We start from the raw sequence: 15,316 nt of genomic DNA on the forward strand, positions 1-15,316 counted from the left end.
TCGACTTCAATTCTACCTTGGCTAGGTATACTACTATGTCAAAATACATTTTCCTAAACACACACCTCTCCCTTTGAAGGTTTTGATTAAGATATTTTCAAAGGTTAATCATAATGTTGGATATATGTGCTTTGTTTTATGACCCCTCTCTTGGCTATCCTAGTTGTACCTTAATGAGTATGGTCTCTTGTCTCCATGGAGCCTATGTGAAAAATAAGCATGTGCTAGTCATGTGGAAAGATGTGTAGCATATGTGGCATCTCCTAGCTGTACATGAGGGGTTTAACTCATGATTTTAGGGCGATTATTCTCTTGACCTTTGCATTTTCTACTAGCCCTAGGTGTCATCTCTCTCCTCGATATGGAGAAATCTTTCTCCGAATGTAAAGTTAATTATTTTGTTCTACATCATTTATGTCATTGTATCCTCTATTAATTATGAATTCTAGTCTAATTAATCTCCATAGACTCCAACACGTGGTATTAGAGCTTGAAGGGAATTAATTTATCTTAGTTAATTAGCACTAATCCTTAGAATATCTCTCTCTAGTCAATAGATTGGGCATGTTGTTGGCAATACCAATGAGTAGTGCCCTTCTTGATTAGCGGGTTGTGATTAGAAGAGTTTAGATTTGCATTAGTGCATTTATGATTTCCCTCTTCTAGCCTAAGCATCCAATAAGCTCTAGTCCAATTTCATTTCAATTCTCAATTGAACTAATAATTGGGTCCATGTTGATCATGTTCAATGGATTGTTGCTTGGTTGCCATTGGTCATAAATTTAGAACTATCTTTGTTCCAAATTATTTAAACTTATGTGTTTTTCCCTTCAATTTTCCACTCCATTTAATCCATTGTCAAAGTGCTTAATTGACACATTAGCAGTGTGTTTTTGAAGCCTCTCTTGTTTGATTTCTATCAACCATAGCTTGTCCTCTATAGAAATCATTAAGAGCATCAATTAGGAGTACTCACCTATGCTTAAACCATTTAAATATACGAGTCTTTTTAGCATGAAGGTTATTTGAATCAAACATAAGACCCAAAAGAGCAAGCCAACTTGGCTAGCCGGTGGTGTCTCTGTTTGTTTGTGTGTGTGTGTGTGTGTGTGTGTGTGTGTGTGTGTGTGTGTGTGTGTGTGTGTGTGTGTGTGTGTGTGTGTGTGTGAGAGAGAGAGAGAGAGAGAGAGAGAGCACCCTATTTTTATGGCTAGGGGAATGTGGGTGGATGAAAGTTTATTGATCAAATCCTCTTGATAAGCCCCACGTCGGTCCACTAGTGATTGTTCAAACTGAGAGAGCACTAGGACAACTAGCCACATTTCAATTAGGTATTCAACATGTGGTCCTCTAGTGATTGTTCAAACCAAGAGAGCACTAGGACAACTAGCCACATGTCAATTAGGTATTCAACACAAATTTATTTTTGTTGGTAGGTCCATAATGGGAGATTCCCACTGCAACCTCGGTGCTAAGCCTTATCAAGAGGCCCTTCATGGTGGTAATAAGTCTTCAAAAGAAGGTTCACAATATAGATACCAATTGGCCACCGAGAAGCAAGGATAGATCATATTTTCTGAAAGGGAAATCTCTCTCTCTCTCTCTCTCTCTCTCTCTCTCTCTCTCTCTCTCTCTCTCTCTCTCTCTCTCTCTCTCTCTCTCTCTCTCTCTCTCTCTCTCTCTCTCTCTCTCTCTCTCTCCCCAATTAATATCAATGAAACTATGCATTTAAGAACAACATCAAAGTGGATTTGAATGTTATATTTAGTTATCTAGGAGAAGGTAGACCCTATCTTGGAGAGTCTCCAAGGATAAGACTGTTCATAAGCACTATGAGAAAGAAAGGGATTGAGAATTTCAAGAATGAGGGGTTTCATACTCGGCAAACACAATTCATTAGGTATTTAAACATGTATTGTCTATAGTCAAATCTCCTGGTGTGATCGATCATCTAGGGAAAGTATAAAAACTAGAGCCATGAGTGCTAGGCATAACTTCACTATGTAGTAACTATGTGCACTTCCTTGATGAATACAAGACCTCAACACACGCCATAGTGGTGCTAGAGAAAAAATTTGGAGCTAAAAGAAAGAAGAGGATTTATTAACTTAAAGGAGGAGTTTTACAAACTAAAAATGTGAGGTGCCTAAAGAGGAAAAAAATACTATGCTTTGGGGAGCTTGACCATCTAGTCACAATCCTAGAAGAGAAAGATCGAATACTAGACATGTAGGATGTAGTGAACTCTTTACAAGCTGAGGAAAGGAAGCACAAAAAGAGGGCATGTCAAAATCAAGGGGCGTAACCATACCAAGTTCATCTTCATCATTGAATAATAGTGTCAAGTCTTGCTTCAAGTGAGTGTGGGAGATACAGACACATTGCAAAGAATTTTTTTTCTCACTTAACCATGCATTCATTGTGGAAGGAAGGGTGATCCTCCTTCCAAATGTTACTTGAAAAACAATGGTAGTAGTAAGAGCAAGGCGTTCGCATGTGGTAGAAGAATCAAAAGAAGAAGAGATGAGCAGCAACAACCATGTATATTCAATGATATTCTCTGATAAAATGTTGAATTTTTCTCTTTCTTCCAATAGAGCCATTTCTAGGTGAGCTTGGTCCCTATCGTCATTATTATGCTTGAGGGGAGGTTCTTTCTCCTAGATTGGAGGTGGCCTTTCTTCTCTTGGATTAGATATTGGCAGCTTTTTCTTGGATCAAAAGTTTTTCTCCTAGATTGGATTCATTCCCTTTTGCTCTTGAATTATATTAGATTTTCTTCTATTGTCATAGTCCAAACTCCCAAGGGGTCGTTGAGTATGTGAGCCTTGTCCTATCCTCTCTTGGTTTCGTGTTATTTTGGTGTATACCATATCCTCCCTACATGGAATGTAGGTGATAGATAAGCATGTGCTAGTCATGTGGAGTGATTTGTAGCATATGTGGCATCATTATGTGCTCACCTAATTCTGAATGCTAGTCTAATTAACCCTCCATATACTCTAACAAATATATCTTCTTAAATTACGTGACTTTTGCTAATTTAGACACTATTCCTTTGTGCTTTTCTCTCATGTGACATTTTTTTATTTCTATGTGGTGGAGTTGTAAGTTGAGACACGCTTCCCCAACCATAGAGCTTTGGAGACAATGTCCATGATTCCTTCTATTAGTATGCAATCATTGGACTAGTCCTCTACTCGATCATACAATGTGGGATGAGCCTTCAACACAACAATGTCCTTACCCTACTACAATACTTTTGGTCACCCTAGACTCGGGTCAATTTTGCATGAGGCCCTCAAGATTAAGCACCCAATATCCGCATGTCAAAAGCACATGGTTGAAGCTTAAGAGTTCATAGCCAGGGTTCACGATCATGAAGACGAAGCCCTCTAGGTTATCCACATTTGTAGAGAACCAAAATTTCCAAATTGCCTTGCGATTTAATTTTATGCATAAAGTTTGCACTCCAAAAGGTGTAATGAGTATGACAAAGAAAACAATATTATAAAAAATTTCATGGTCCTTTATATAGCATTTGTGAGACATCTTAGAAACTTTTGTTCCTCCAAAAATTGCAAAAATTTTGGCTATGAGGCAATTTGATGAAGGCCATAGTAACAAAGGCTTAAAGAGCTTATTGTGAAATCATACCTGTGCAACATTGGGGTCAAGAAATTTCCATTTGGAATAAAAGGTTCCCATTGTCTGTCAAAGTGTTGTATTCCATAAGGTTATGGTGCACAATGTCAACATTCTTTGGGACATACTTGATGGTCTTGTCCTGATTTCCAACATGTCACATTACGGTGGTCTCTCCATGCGTCTTCCATTGGTAAGCTGCCCATTATAGCTCTCATCTACAAGATTAATGAAAACCACCAGTCAAACATAAATTGCGCTGGCTGCCTCATGGCACTTTTGTATGGATTTACGTGATTTGCGTTGCTGATTTTGCACAAGGCTTTTTGGTTGGAGCTTTTAGGATTTGTCCGTGCCGATATAGAAAGTTTTTAAAGACGAAAATTGCTTTTTTCTTCCTCTCTGGGTGTCAGATAGAGGCATATAGATAATTGTTTTCAGGATTTTGAGGTGTTTTGGATGCAATAGTGGGGTCAAAATCAGCCACAACATTATTTTCATTATGTGCAATTTTCTTTGCAGGGCTGAAGTGACGCTACACAGAATCATGATGCTATGTTCACCTCAAATTTACATGCTGGTCCAAAAAGTAGTCTTGTGCATAGTAGGCAAGCTCATGAGTTAAAAAATAGTGCCCATAATCGAGCTTTCTTTTGTACTTCTGGAGTAGCAGATCTCCATAGATCAGCTATTACTTAATGCAAATGCATGATAGCTTGCATACAGAGCCTCTACGACCCATACCCATGATGGATGCTCAGGCACTTGCCAATTGGGGCATTGACAACCCAAGGATAAGATGCAAGAATCAGGAAAATACCCAACTTCCTGATCAGCATGAAACATTGTAATCTGGTGAATCCATTTATGAAAGATACTGACCATGAAAATGCACATTGCTTTCTTAAGCTCAAAGTGTAATTAAAAAAGATGATGGCTCACCAGAAAGCAGCCATCACTTCAGTAGAGCACTTAGATATGATATACAAAGAAATTTTTATGCTTCAGGACTTTGGATAAAAAGCTATACAGCACTTTTGGTAAAGCTATACATCTGAGCTAAAGGAGCCATTTATAGTGGTCACTGGCCACTCAAAAAAGGTCTTTCAAGGAATAGTGTCCTGAAGAGCTTCATGCAAGCACTTACAAAGATGGGCTTGCAAATATACGGCAATCACATGGAAAGCCTAAAAATAGGTAATACTTCTCTGAAGTACCAAAAATACATCTTATAGAATACAGCCACCAAATACCTGCTGCCTTCTGAGGGAATCGGCAATCAAAAAGACGCTTTTATTGGTGAAGCGGAAAAATGTCTCTGGAAATGGATTACTAAAACCACGTGATTACAAGCTTCTCTTGCACATTGAGATCACTTTACATCCATGATCTTAATCAAACTAGATTCTCCGATTCTGTGAATCACTACAACCGCATCACCCTTCCTGCACAGCTTCTTACTCATGGCTACATTCAAAGAAGAATTCAGAATCTCATCCGTAGACTCTGCATCAGTGGCCCTTGCAGAGCCTTCTGCAAGAATGGGCAACATCCCTCTATACATCAGACAGTGTCTAGCGGGTGACTCCTCGCTGCAAAACCAAGTTAGCCCATCTGAGGTTAAGACGGGCACTGCCACTAATAATATTGGCACCGAAGGGCGGTACTTTGCAACAAACTTTGCAGTGGTTCCTCCTCTAGTGAGCACTATAATTAGTGCAGCATTGACATTGTTTGCGGTGCGAACGGCAGAGGAAGCAAGACTCTCCAATGGGCTCATTGGCAAGGGAGCTGACATTATGAGCTGCTTAAAAATTGCGTTATAATCTAGAGACGTCTCTGCCTCCAGACAAATCTGTGCCATGGTCTTTACCGCAAGTTCAGGATAAGCACCGGCAGCACTCTCCCCACTCAGCATCACAGCATCAGTTCCATCAAGCACAGCATTTGCTACATCTGTAGCTTCTGCTCGGGTTGGACGAGGTGATTTGATCATTGATTCAAGCATTTGGGTTGCTGTCACAATGGGCTTTCCTACCACATTACACTTGTATATCATCATCTTCTGTGCCAAAAATATTTTCTCCACAGGAATTTCCATGCCAAGATCGCCTCGAGCAACCATGATTGCATCTGATTCAGCAAGAACATCGTCAAAATTGATGAGGCCCTCCTGATTCTCAATCTGCAAGAGTACAATAGTCATTAACAGCAGCATACACATCCGTAGACATAACTTTATTAAGTACAGATACCCTTAAGCAAAATGAAAACATAATTACAAAATCTGTGAGCTCGTTACGAGATTGATTTTCAGAAGTTATGGGCGTCATGTTCATGCTTGACTTCCATACCTAGGTCAGCCCAGGTGCTTATAATGCGACCTTGGCTGTCAGCCATGGATTGGTTGGAGTTAAACCCATTCAAGTTGAATGTTACAATGCCGATGCCTAAAGTGGTGAAACAGGTACCTACCACGACACAAGCAGCTAAGAAAGAAGAGTAAAAACCGAGAATTTCTTGAAGATGATCAAGTTTAAAAATTTTGTTGTGATCCTATCAAATTTGTTTTCATTTTGCACCTGTCTAAATTGTGCTCAACAGTATACTCAGTTATGTTTACAATGGCAGAGTGCTCCTCTGCAAGTCAAGAACGTGAGCACCTTTTCAACATCCCTTCTCTAAAACAATGCATAACTAAAATGCTCTACCAAAATTCTTTTGCCAAATCTCTAACAAGCAGTATAAGTGTTTTCTTGAGGAACTTTGAATAACCCATATGCAAAACCCCTGAGATGTAGGCTCATAAACAATTAAGCAATACAACAGAAATAAAAGCCAAGAAAAGCAACTACCTTTGACATCAGCTTGATGCTCCTTGAATGCTCTCCGAGCAATTCTCTGACAGTTACAAGGTCTGAACCTTTGCGCACAAATGAAAGGGCAATCAAATCAATTTTGTTGGGCACACCCCATTGCATGATGTCCTCTTTGTCTTTTTCGGTTAAAGTGGGAAGATCTACAACAACTCCAGGAAGGTTCACATTTTTTCTTTCCCCAAGCACTGCTGTATTCTCACATCTTACAATTACTGTGCCAGCGGCTGGGTCACATGATAATACCGTCAATGTAATGGTTCCATCTGAACACAGAATAGTGCTGCCAGGTTCCAAGTCTTGGGGTAATTTTTTGTAGCTCATAGAAATCATCTTTGAGTTCCCTTTGATGCTGTAATCAGTTGAAATGACCAATTCTTGCCCCTCTACAAGCTGGATTGGCTTACCCTCCTCCAAAAAGCCAGTTCGTATCTCAGGGCCCTGTCAAGAGCATACTTTAGTGTGAACCCTCTTGCAGCAAGACAACTGGTGCATCACATTAAGGAAAGAAGGCAAAGTAGCATTCAAACATGAACAGTAAGATCACTGCATCACCTAAATGTGCAAACCTTTTAAGCAAATAATTTAATTCAAATCGATCCAGAGACACACAACAGTTAAGTATGATGTAGAAAAAAAGCACATTGCTGACAAAATTTATTCATTTTACTCTAACCTACAAGATACTGAGATTACTGAGCTTTGCAAAGGGTGGGCAAGGTACGAGATCAGGAAGAAAACTCCAGTTGAATAATCGGGCAAGGATCTTGTGATAGATGTAAAACATAAACACGAACCTGTGCCCTTTCTAAAGTAATGAGCACACACATTTCCACTTACATGATCCTTATTAGAGAGAGAAATTGGAGCAAGAGAACGCTTGAATTTTCACGAGTCTCGTGAAGATCGATTTCCGGAAAGCCTTCCCAAGGAACTTCCTCCTAAGCAACTGAAAGATGATTTGATTCTAGGGAGTTCACCTTCTAACAAACCCCCGAGAGTTAGCCCAACACAACAGGAAGGATTTCTTGATCACAGGTAGTATGTGGGCACATTCTTTGATGATATTATTGTTTTTTCCAAGGCCGAGGCCGAGCATTAAGAGCACCTAGCACAGGTGTTTAGAGCATTGCTGGACCGCAGGCTTATTATTAATGAAAGACGAGAGTTCTTTATGCGGGCGTGTCACAAACTTATGACGTGGCATGCTATAGGTTGTCCCAACTTAGGGCACCTGCTGACAGGGCCTTGGGACACCTAGGAATAAAAGAAAAGGCGAAGGGCTGGCTGTACGAAATTTCCACAATTCACGCCCAACTGCTGACATGGCTGGCCGTACGGATTTCCGCTGTTGATGTGCTGACGTGGCAAGCTGTACGGAATTCCACTTTTTGCATTGGCTACTTTTGAGAGCCTATTGCTTTTGAATTTAGAAGCTTTTCATGTACTGCTTTTCCCCAAGGCCAAGGGCCTTTAAATAAGTCCCTTGGGCTCTCTCTGGCTCATTATGTGCTGACGAGCCGGTGAGCAGAGGAGACCCAAGGGCAACTGTACTTTGCTCAAGCATTAATACAAAAAGGAATACCGAAAGGGGTGCCAGTCTTTGGGGCCAATCTCTCTGGCCGATTTTATTGGTGAGTCAATGGCTTTCTGCCAATGTGTACGCACTTCATCTCTCGTGTGCCGTGTTAGATTCCAAACTTGGGTGTCCAAGTTTGTTCCAGTGGTATCAAAGCTCTATCGATTTCTCTTCTACAGCGAAATCCGATCCCTTTTCTCGCGACACATGGTTTCAGGCAAGAATCAGATGACTCCTCCTGCCACCTCAGGGACAGGAGGCACCACAGAAAATTCGAATGGATTAGCAGATCACGAATACGGGCCACCTCGGTCTATGCAGTATCAGCTAATGGAGATGCAACGTCAACAGCAGCTTGATGAGTGCGCAAAGCAGATGCTCTAGTTTGCAAAGGATCCACAATACGCAAATTTTTGACCCGACACCCAATTGACAAAGTGCATACACATTGGCAGAAAGTCATTGACTCACCAATAAAATCGGCCCTCAAGACACCTCCTACTCCAAGGATGTTCATTGAAGAAGAACTTGATGACATCGTCGAAAGGCGAGTCAACCAACTTTTGGGGATGAAGAAACAATCGAAGAAACGCAACAAAGGGGCTGACTACCCCGGTTATTTGGGCCGTCAATCTTCTTTTGCAAGTGCAAGACACCTCCTACTCCAAGGATGTTCATTGAAGAAGAACTTGATGACATCGTCGAAATGCGAGTCAACCAACTTTTGGGGATGAAGAAACAATCGAAGAAACGCAACAAAGGGACTGACTACCCCGGTTATTTGGGCCGTCAATCTTCTTTTGCAAGTGCAAGAAAACAAAAGAAGCATGTACGTTTCAAAGAACAGTCTGGTTCATCCTCTTCTGACAATTCCGATAACTCTTTCTCTTTCGATTCGAGCGAAGAGGACAGAAAGGGCAAGAAACGAAGAAAGAATCAAAGTTTTTGAAAGAACAAGAAGGCCGGCCTGTTTTTTTGACAGTTCTACTGAAGATTCATCCTCCTCTGAGAGTTCGGACTCTGATGATCACATGTTCTATTCAAAGAAGAAACGCTTTCACAGAGCCAATCAATATGATTTTCTCAAGAACAAAAGCAAAAAGATCAAGGAATTTAACGAAGGTGGACAATCAGTAAAGTTTGAATCGTTTTCAGGATTCAGAGAAGCTCCCAAGACTTTAGCCTTTATTCAGCAGTTTGATATAACATTCTTTAGAGGACGCTATTCAAAGCACTCGAAAATCAGGAGGGCAGCATCATTCTTAAAAGGAAATGTCCGAACGTGGTGGTCCACTCTTTTTTTACGAAAAGAAGGCCCTGCCAAGTAGTTAAAATTCAAACGGCTCTTTATTTCTTCTTGGCTGACTCAAGAGTACGAACGAGATGTGATGACCCCTTGGAACCATCTTCAAATGACCAAGGCTTACACTTAGGATGCTTATTGTGAGAGGATTTGGGATGGTTTTCTACCAGCCTCTTCTTTCAAGGTCACTTTTAAGCAGCAAATTGAGCGGTTTTTCTATGGAATTCCCAAAGAGATCCGAGATTACTGCCTTGAGCAGAAGTCCGAGTCCATACAATTGATGGGACGTGCTAAGCGGGGATTTGCTATGCATTTGGGTAACCTGACTTACCCCACTGATCAAGTTTCGACACCAAGGACGGAACAAAATTCAACAAATGATAATAGGAGGGGGAGGAAGGTTCAGAAAAAGAAGGATGCACTGTCACGTGACACATCCAACCCTGTGTGTCCGTGGACAAGCTACAACATGATTGGGGTTCAGTCAGTCCAGTCAGTCTAGATTAGAAGTGATCTGGCACTTTTGTGAGTCTATTCGTAGACCGTGCATGCCCAGTCACTTAGTGTAGATGCATATCCTCTGGTTGCACACAGTATGATCATAAGCATTCCCATCAAAATCCATCAGAATCAGTCAAGGGAATTTTCCAGTGCATTTAGCCTATTTTATCTATTTTTGACATTTTTCACTTATTAACTTAAGTGACTTTTGTTGGAAAGTAGGTAGGGCAATTTTGCTAAGTTTGTATATAAGCAAACTAGAGCTAGCACTATTTGGCAGAAGAGGCAACAGGAGCCAAGCTCAACAGGCAACTTCTCAACAAGACCTTGGCGGTTTCCCCCACCAAGCAAGAAGAATCAGACCTAGCGTTTTCTCATCAGCAAATCACCGCGACGGAAGACCCTAGCACTTGGCATTTTGCATCATCACACCATCGCCAGCAAGTCCCATTGCATAGCGCTTTTGTATCAGCATCATCTCGAGCAGACCCAACCAGCTAGCGTTTTTGAGGACCTTTTCCTAGCATTTTTCATAAACACATCAGCCTAGCGTTTTGAAGACCCCATTGATTGAAGACATCGCCAATTCCAAGCAATGAAGACCAGCAGAAAACAGCCCTAAAAGGTAGCAGATTCAGCCCGGTAAGAACCTCAGTTTTCAGCCTTGAAGAACCTCTGTTTTCAGCCCTAAACCAGCAGAATTTCAGCGACAAAGACCCACAGAAACAGGCCCAAAAATCAGCGTTTTTGGACCCGCAACAGATTTCAGCCCCTAGCGTTTTTGGACAGCAGTAGAAAGATTACAAACTTCAACCCTTAGGTCGACTTCGTCATCCCCGTTGTCATCGTCGACATAGCCTAGACTTGCATCAGTCACATGCATTCCATTTGGACCAGATTGTGCAATCATAAGTAGACCACTCTCGCCGACGAGAGTGGGGCCTTCGGAGGAGGGTTTTACAACGTCTCTGGTGTCGTATTCTCTCCTCTATCTCTCAGTCTCATAACTTGCACGCACAGTGTCCATTCACTTGTTTGTGATCATAGCACTCTCTCATGAAGAATGGAAGGCTCTACCTTCCATATGAACAAAAGGAACCTTGAGCACAGTTCGGAGCACTCATCTTGAGCAAAGCGCAAACATTCATTCCGCTGCACCTAACATTGGTATCAGAGCTCTGGCAGTGTTCTGTATCACTCAAGGAAAGAACCACAAGAATCACAAGAATTTTTTTTGCTTGTTGAGGTCGCACGAACCCAAGTTCGCTTGGGCGTGTCGATTCCTAATCGTGTTTTTGAAGAGTGACAAGAATCCCAAGAAAGAAGGGGTTGTCCAGCTTCCCCTTGTGTCTCTTTTCACTCATCGAGAGCGGACCGTGCACTTAGCAGCCGGCCAATCGACGTGAGGTGGGAAAAAGCAACCTTGGTGTGAGCGCAAGGCCGCCAAGAGGTTCGCCCGCGGAAAGGAGTAGAACTCGGGTGAAGAGAAGATCCTTCTCAAACACAGATTGCAAGCGAAAGAAAACCTCAAGACCCTCAAGAACCAAGACCCCCCAGAACCCAAGAACCCAAGTTCCTCGTAGACTTAAGAACCCAATACCACAAGAACCTACAAGAACCCACGACTTCAAAATGGTCCTCACTCGAAGCGGAATGGATACTTCGCTTAGAGGTGATGAGCATGAGAGAGACGAAGAAGAATTTTCCTCACCAGGAGGTTTTTTTGACCCTCCCCCTTTCCCATCTACATCAAGGATTGCACTAACTCCTATGGAGGCTTTAGAGCTGATGTTTATGGAAAGGAACTTAGAACGCGAAGCAAGAAATGCAGAAAGAATAGCAGAAATGAATCGCAGACACGCAGAAATAAAAGCAAAAATGGATCGCAAGCACGCAGAAGACAAAGCAAGAAGAGAAGCAGAAGAAAAGCAAGACAAGAACAACGCAAGCGACACATGCAAGAGTTCTTGCGACTCTTTTCTCAAGTGCCAGCACAGATGCAAGAGATTCAGGAGACGGAGACTCTCTCAGTCTCTTCTTCTCCAAAGCATGACACACAGGATTTGCATGATTGTGAGAAGCATGATGATTTGAATGATGATGATAAGCATGATGATTTGAATGACAATGATTTGCATGATGATGATTTGATTGACAATGATCAACATGATGATTTGAATGATAAAGACAAGCATGATGATTTGCATGATCAAGATGTGATTTCTCACGAGCATGATAATTTGCATGATCAAGATGTGAATTCGCACAAGCATGATGAGTTGCATGAAGAAGATGTGATGGTTCACAAGGATTAGGTGTTAGTTGATGCTTTTTCTAGCGAAGCTAACCTCGTTACAGATTCGATCAATCACGAAGAATCGATCTTGGCTTTCGAGTCGAGGTCCACAGACACCCAACAAGAAGATTCGATAGATCCCGAAGAAGCCATCTTGGCTCTCGAGCCTAGGTCCAAAGAACCCTCACAAGAAGTATTATGTGTTCGCATGATTGATACGCAAGCATTGGTCGAGTGTTTCATTCATGATCGTTTCCTATATTTTAGTCAGCGTCTTTATGTGATCCCTTTTACTAGGCATGACATATTGTACGTTGAGCACGTTTCCCTCATGAATAAGCACGAATATATGCGGATTTTTTATGAAAAGCTCAAAAGTATGCATTCACGGAAGTCACATTCCATGTCTCTTCCTTGGCATGACACATTCGTAGAAAGAGCACATGAAAGTATGAGCACCAAGCATGGGCATTTCCATTGTGAATTGCCACAATTGATTGATTTAGATCAGAAGAGAAAGATTCGATCTCATTGTTTGCATATGTTTGGTGAACGGTTTATCACTCCGTCTCTATGTTCATCTACATTGCATATACAGTCTTTAAAGAAGACAAGATTTTTTCTAGTCACTTTACACGGAATAGGTATGTTCATGTTTTTGTGTTGGAAGTGGTTTCAGGAATTTTCAGCCTCGGAGATTCTATGGACCTACATCCATAGCCAAAGTCGAAGCATCGAAGGAGCCACAAAAGACTTTGTGTCGCTTTCGGCGCGGCCCAAAGAAGCAAGCGTTGTAGACCTTTATGAAGTTCAAGTACCGCACGACCCACACATCCGAGTGGGCCGGCGAAGAGTCCCTTCCAGGATTCCTGATGTTATTCGCGATCTCCCTCGACGCCATACAGTTCGGTAGCAGTACCTCCCTTTGAAAAGGAGGGGATGTCACGTGACACATCCAACCCTATGTGTCCGTGGACAAGCTACAGCATGATCAGGGTTCAATCAGTCCAATCAATCTAGATTAGAAGTGATCTCGCACTTTTGTGAGTCTATTCGTAGACCGTGCATGCCCAGTCACTTAGTGTAGATGCATATCCTCTGGTTGCACACAGCATGATCATAAGCATTCCCATCAGAATCAATCAGGGGAATTTTCCGGTGCATTTAGCCTATTTTACCTATTTTTGACATTTTTCACTTATTAATTTAAGTGACTTTGTTGGAAAGTAGGTAGGGCAATTTTGCTAAGTTTGTATATAAGCAAACTGGAGCTAGCACTATTTGGCAGAAGAGGCAACAGGAGCCAAGCTCAGCAGGCAACTTCTCAACAAGACCTTGGCGGTTTCTCCCACCAAGCAAGAAGAATCAGCCCTAGCGTTTTCTCATCAGCAGATCACCGCGACGGAAGACCCCAGCACTTGGCATTTTGCATCATCACACCATCGCCAGCAAGTCCCATTGCATAGAGTTTTTGTATTAGCATCATCTCCAGCAGACCCAACCAGCTAGCGTTTTTGAGGAGCCTCTCCTAGCGTTTTTCATAAACACATCAGCCTAGCGTTTTGAAGACCCCATCGATTGCAGACATCGCCAATTCCAAGCAATGAAGACCAGCAGAAAACAGCCCTAAAAGGTAGCAGATTCAGCCCGGTAAGAACCTCAGTTTTCAGCCTTGGGGAACCTCTGTTTTCAGCCCTAAACCAGCAGAATTTCAGCGACAAAGACCCACAGAAACAGACCCAAAAATCAGCGTTTTTGGACCCGCAGCAGATTTCAGCCCCTAGCGTTTTTGGACAGCAGTAGAAAGATTGCAGATTTCAGCCCTTAGGTTGACTTCGTCATCCCCGTCGTCATCGTCGACATAGCCTAGACTTGCATCAGTCACATGCATTCCATTTGTACCAGATTGTGCAATCATAAGTAGACCACTCTCGCCGACAAGAGTGGGGCCTTCGGAGGAGGGTTTTACAACATCTCTGGTGTCGTATTCTCTTCTCTATCTCTCAGTCTCATACACTTGCACGCACAGTGTCCATTCACTTGTTTGTGATCATAGCACTCTCTCATTAAGAACGGAAGGCTCTACCTTCCATAAGAACAAAAGGAACCTTGAGCACAGTTCGGAGCACTCATCTTGAGCAAAGCGCAAACATTCATTCCGCTGCACCTAACATGCACGACCCCGGTTGACCGAGGAACAGAGGACAGACTACCTCAAGGAAGGGAAGTGTTTTGACTACGGAGAACCAGGACACATCTCTGCAAGGTGCCCCCAAAAGGCACAACGAGGACAATCGGAAGACTGGCCAGAGAGTTCCAGAGCGGCTGAAGAACGTGGCAAAAAAGGAAAGATGAAAGCACGACTAGTACCAGATTGTATGGGGACCGACCCGAATCAGATGGACAAAAGCAAAGAACTTTGCCGCCCATGGGGCAGAGCAAGAGATCAAGAAGCCCTCATCTCCTTTGACAGAGGATCCAAGGCCAACTTCATTTCACCTGAATTGGTAGGTCAACTTGGAATTACGCCCGACAGGATGGAGCCACAGGCGGAGGCACTTCTAGCAACACCCGGACGGGATGTTGCCATTACACCTGTCATTGGCGAACTTCGTTCGCATTGTCAGAGGTATTTAGGGGACGAGGAGTTTTACATACCTTTGGAAGGGTGTGACGTCCTCCTAGGAATCCCTTGGTACCAAAAGAACAATGCCGTGGTTGACTATTGGGCTAAGAAAGTGACTTTGACGAATGAAAAGGGCAAGAAAATTGTGCTTGATGTAAAATTTGAAGGGCAAGTCCGTCCCTACTGTATCGGCTTTGGCCATTTCGAAATCAATGAAATCCGGTTTTTTGTTTACTCGATCTACTTCAAAGAATTGAATGATGAACAAAAAACCAATACGTTTGAATTGAATAAAGAACGACAAGAATTTCTGCACATACAAGCTGATTGCTTCTCTGAAGGCCTACCAGGCGACTTACCTCCATCTCGTCTTGAGGACCATACAACTGATTTGATTCCTGGAAGTATCCCACCAAACCAACCACCTTATCGAGTTAGCCATCAAGAACAGATTCCCTATCCCAAGGATCGATGATATTCTCGATAGACT

The 15,316-nt window shown here is 42.4% G+C and overlaps 1 protein-coding gene across 1 annotated transcript in view; it reads right to left on the reverse strand.

The window, feature by feature from the left end:
* Window positions 1–4,629: 4,629 nt before the first annotated feature.
* LOC147451395 (pyruvate kinase, cytosolic isozyme-like) overlaps window positions 4,630–15,316 on the reverse strand; it is a 42,721-nt gene continuing 32,034 nt past the window's right edge. Inside the window, exons 2-3 of the mRNA XM_086520319.1 lie at window positions 6,501–6,962; window positions 4,630–5,830 (exon numbers count right to left, since the gene is read on the reverse strand). Of these exons, the coding sequence (XP_086376445.1) occupies window positions 5,018–5,830; window positions 6,501–6,962 (1,275 nt within the window). The 3' untranslated portion in view covers window positions 4,630–5,017. The remainder of the gene's footprint in view (window positions 5,831–6,500; window positions 6,963–15,316) is intronic.

The sequence above is a fragment of the Adiantum capillus-veneris genome, chromosome 9 (genome assembly GCF_014529385.1).
Source record: "Adiantum capillus-veneris isolate H3 chromosome 9, ASM1452938v2, whole genome shotgun sequence".
Taxonomy (NCBI): domain Eukaryota; kingdom Viridiplantae; phylum Streptophyta; class Polypodiopsida; order Polypodiales; family Pteridaceae; genus Adiantum; species Adiantum capillus-veneris.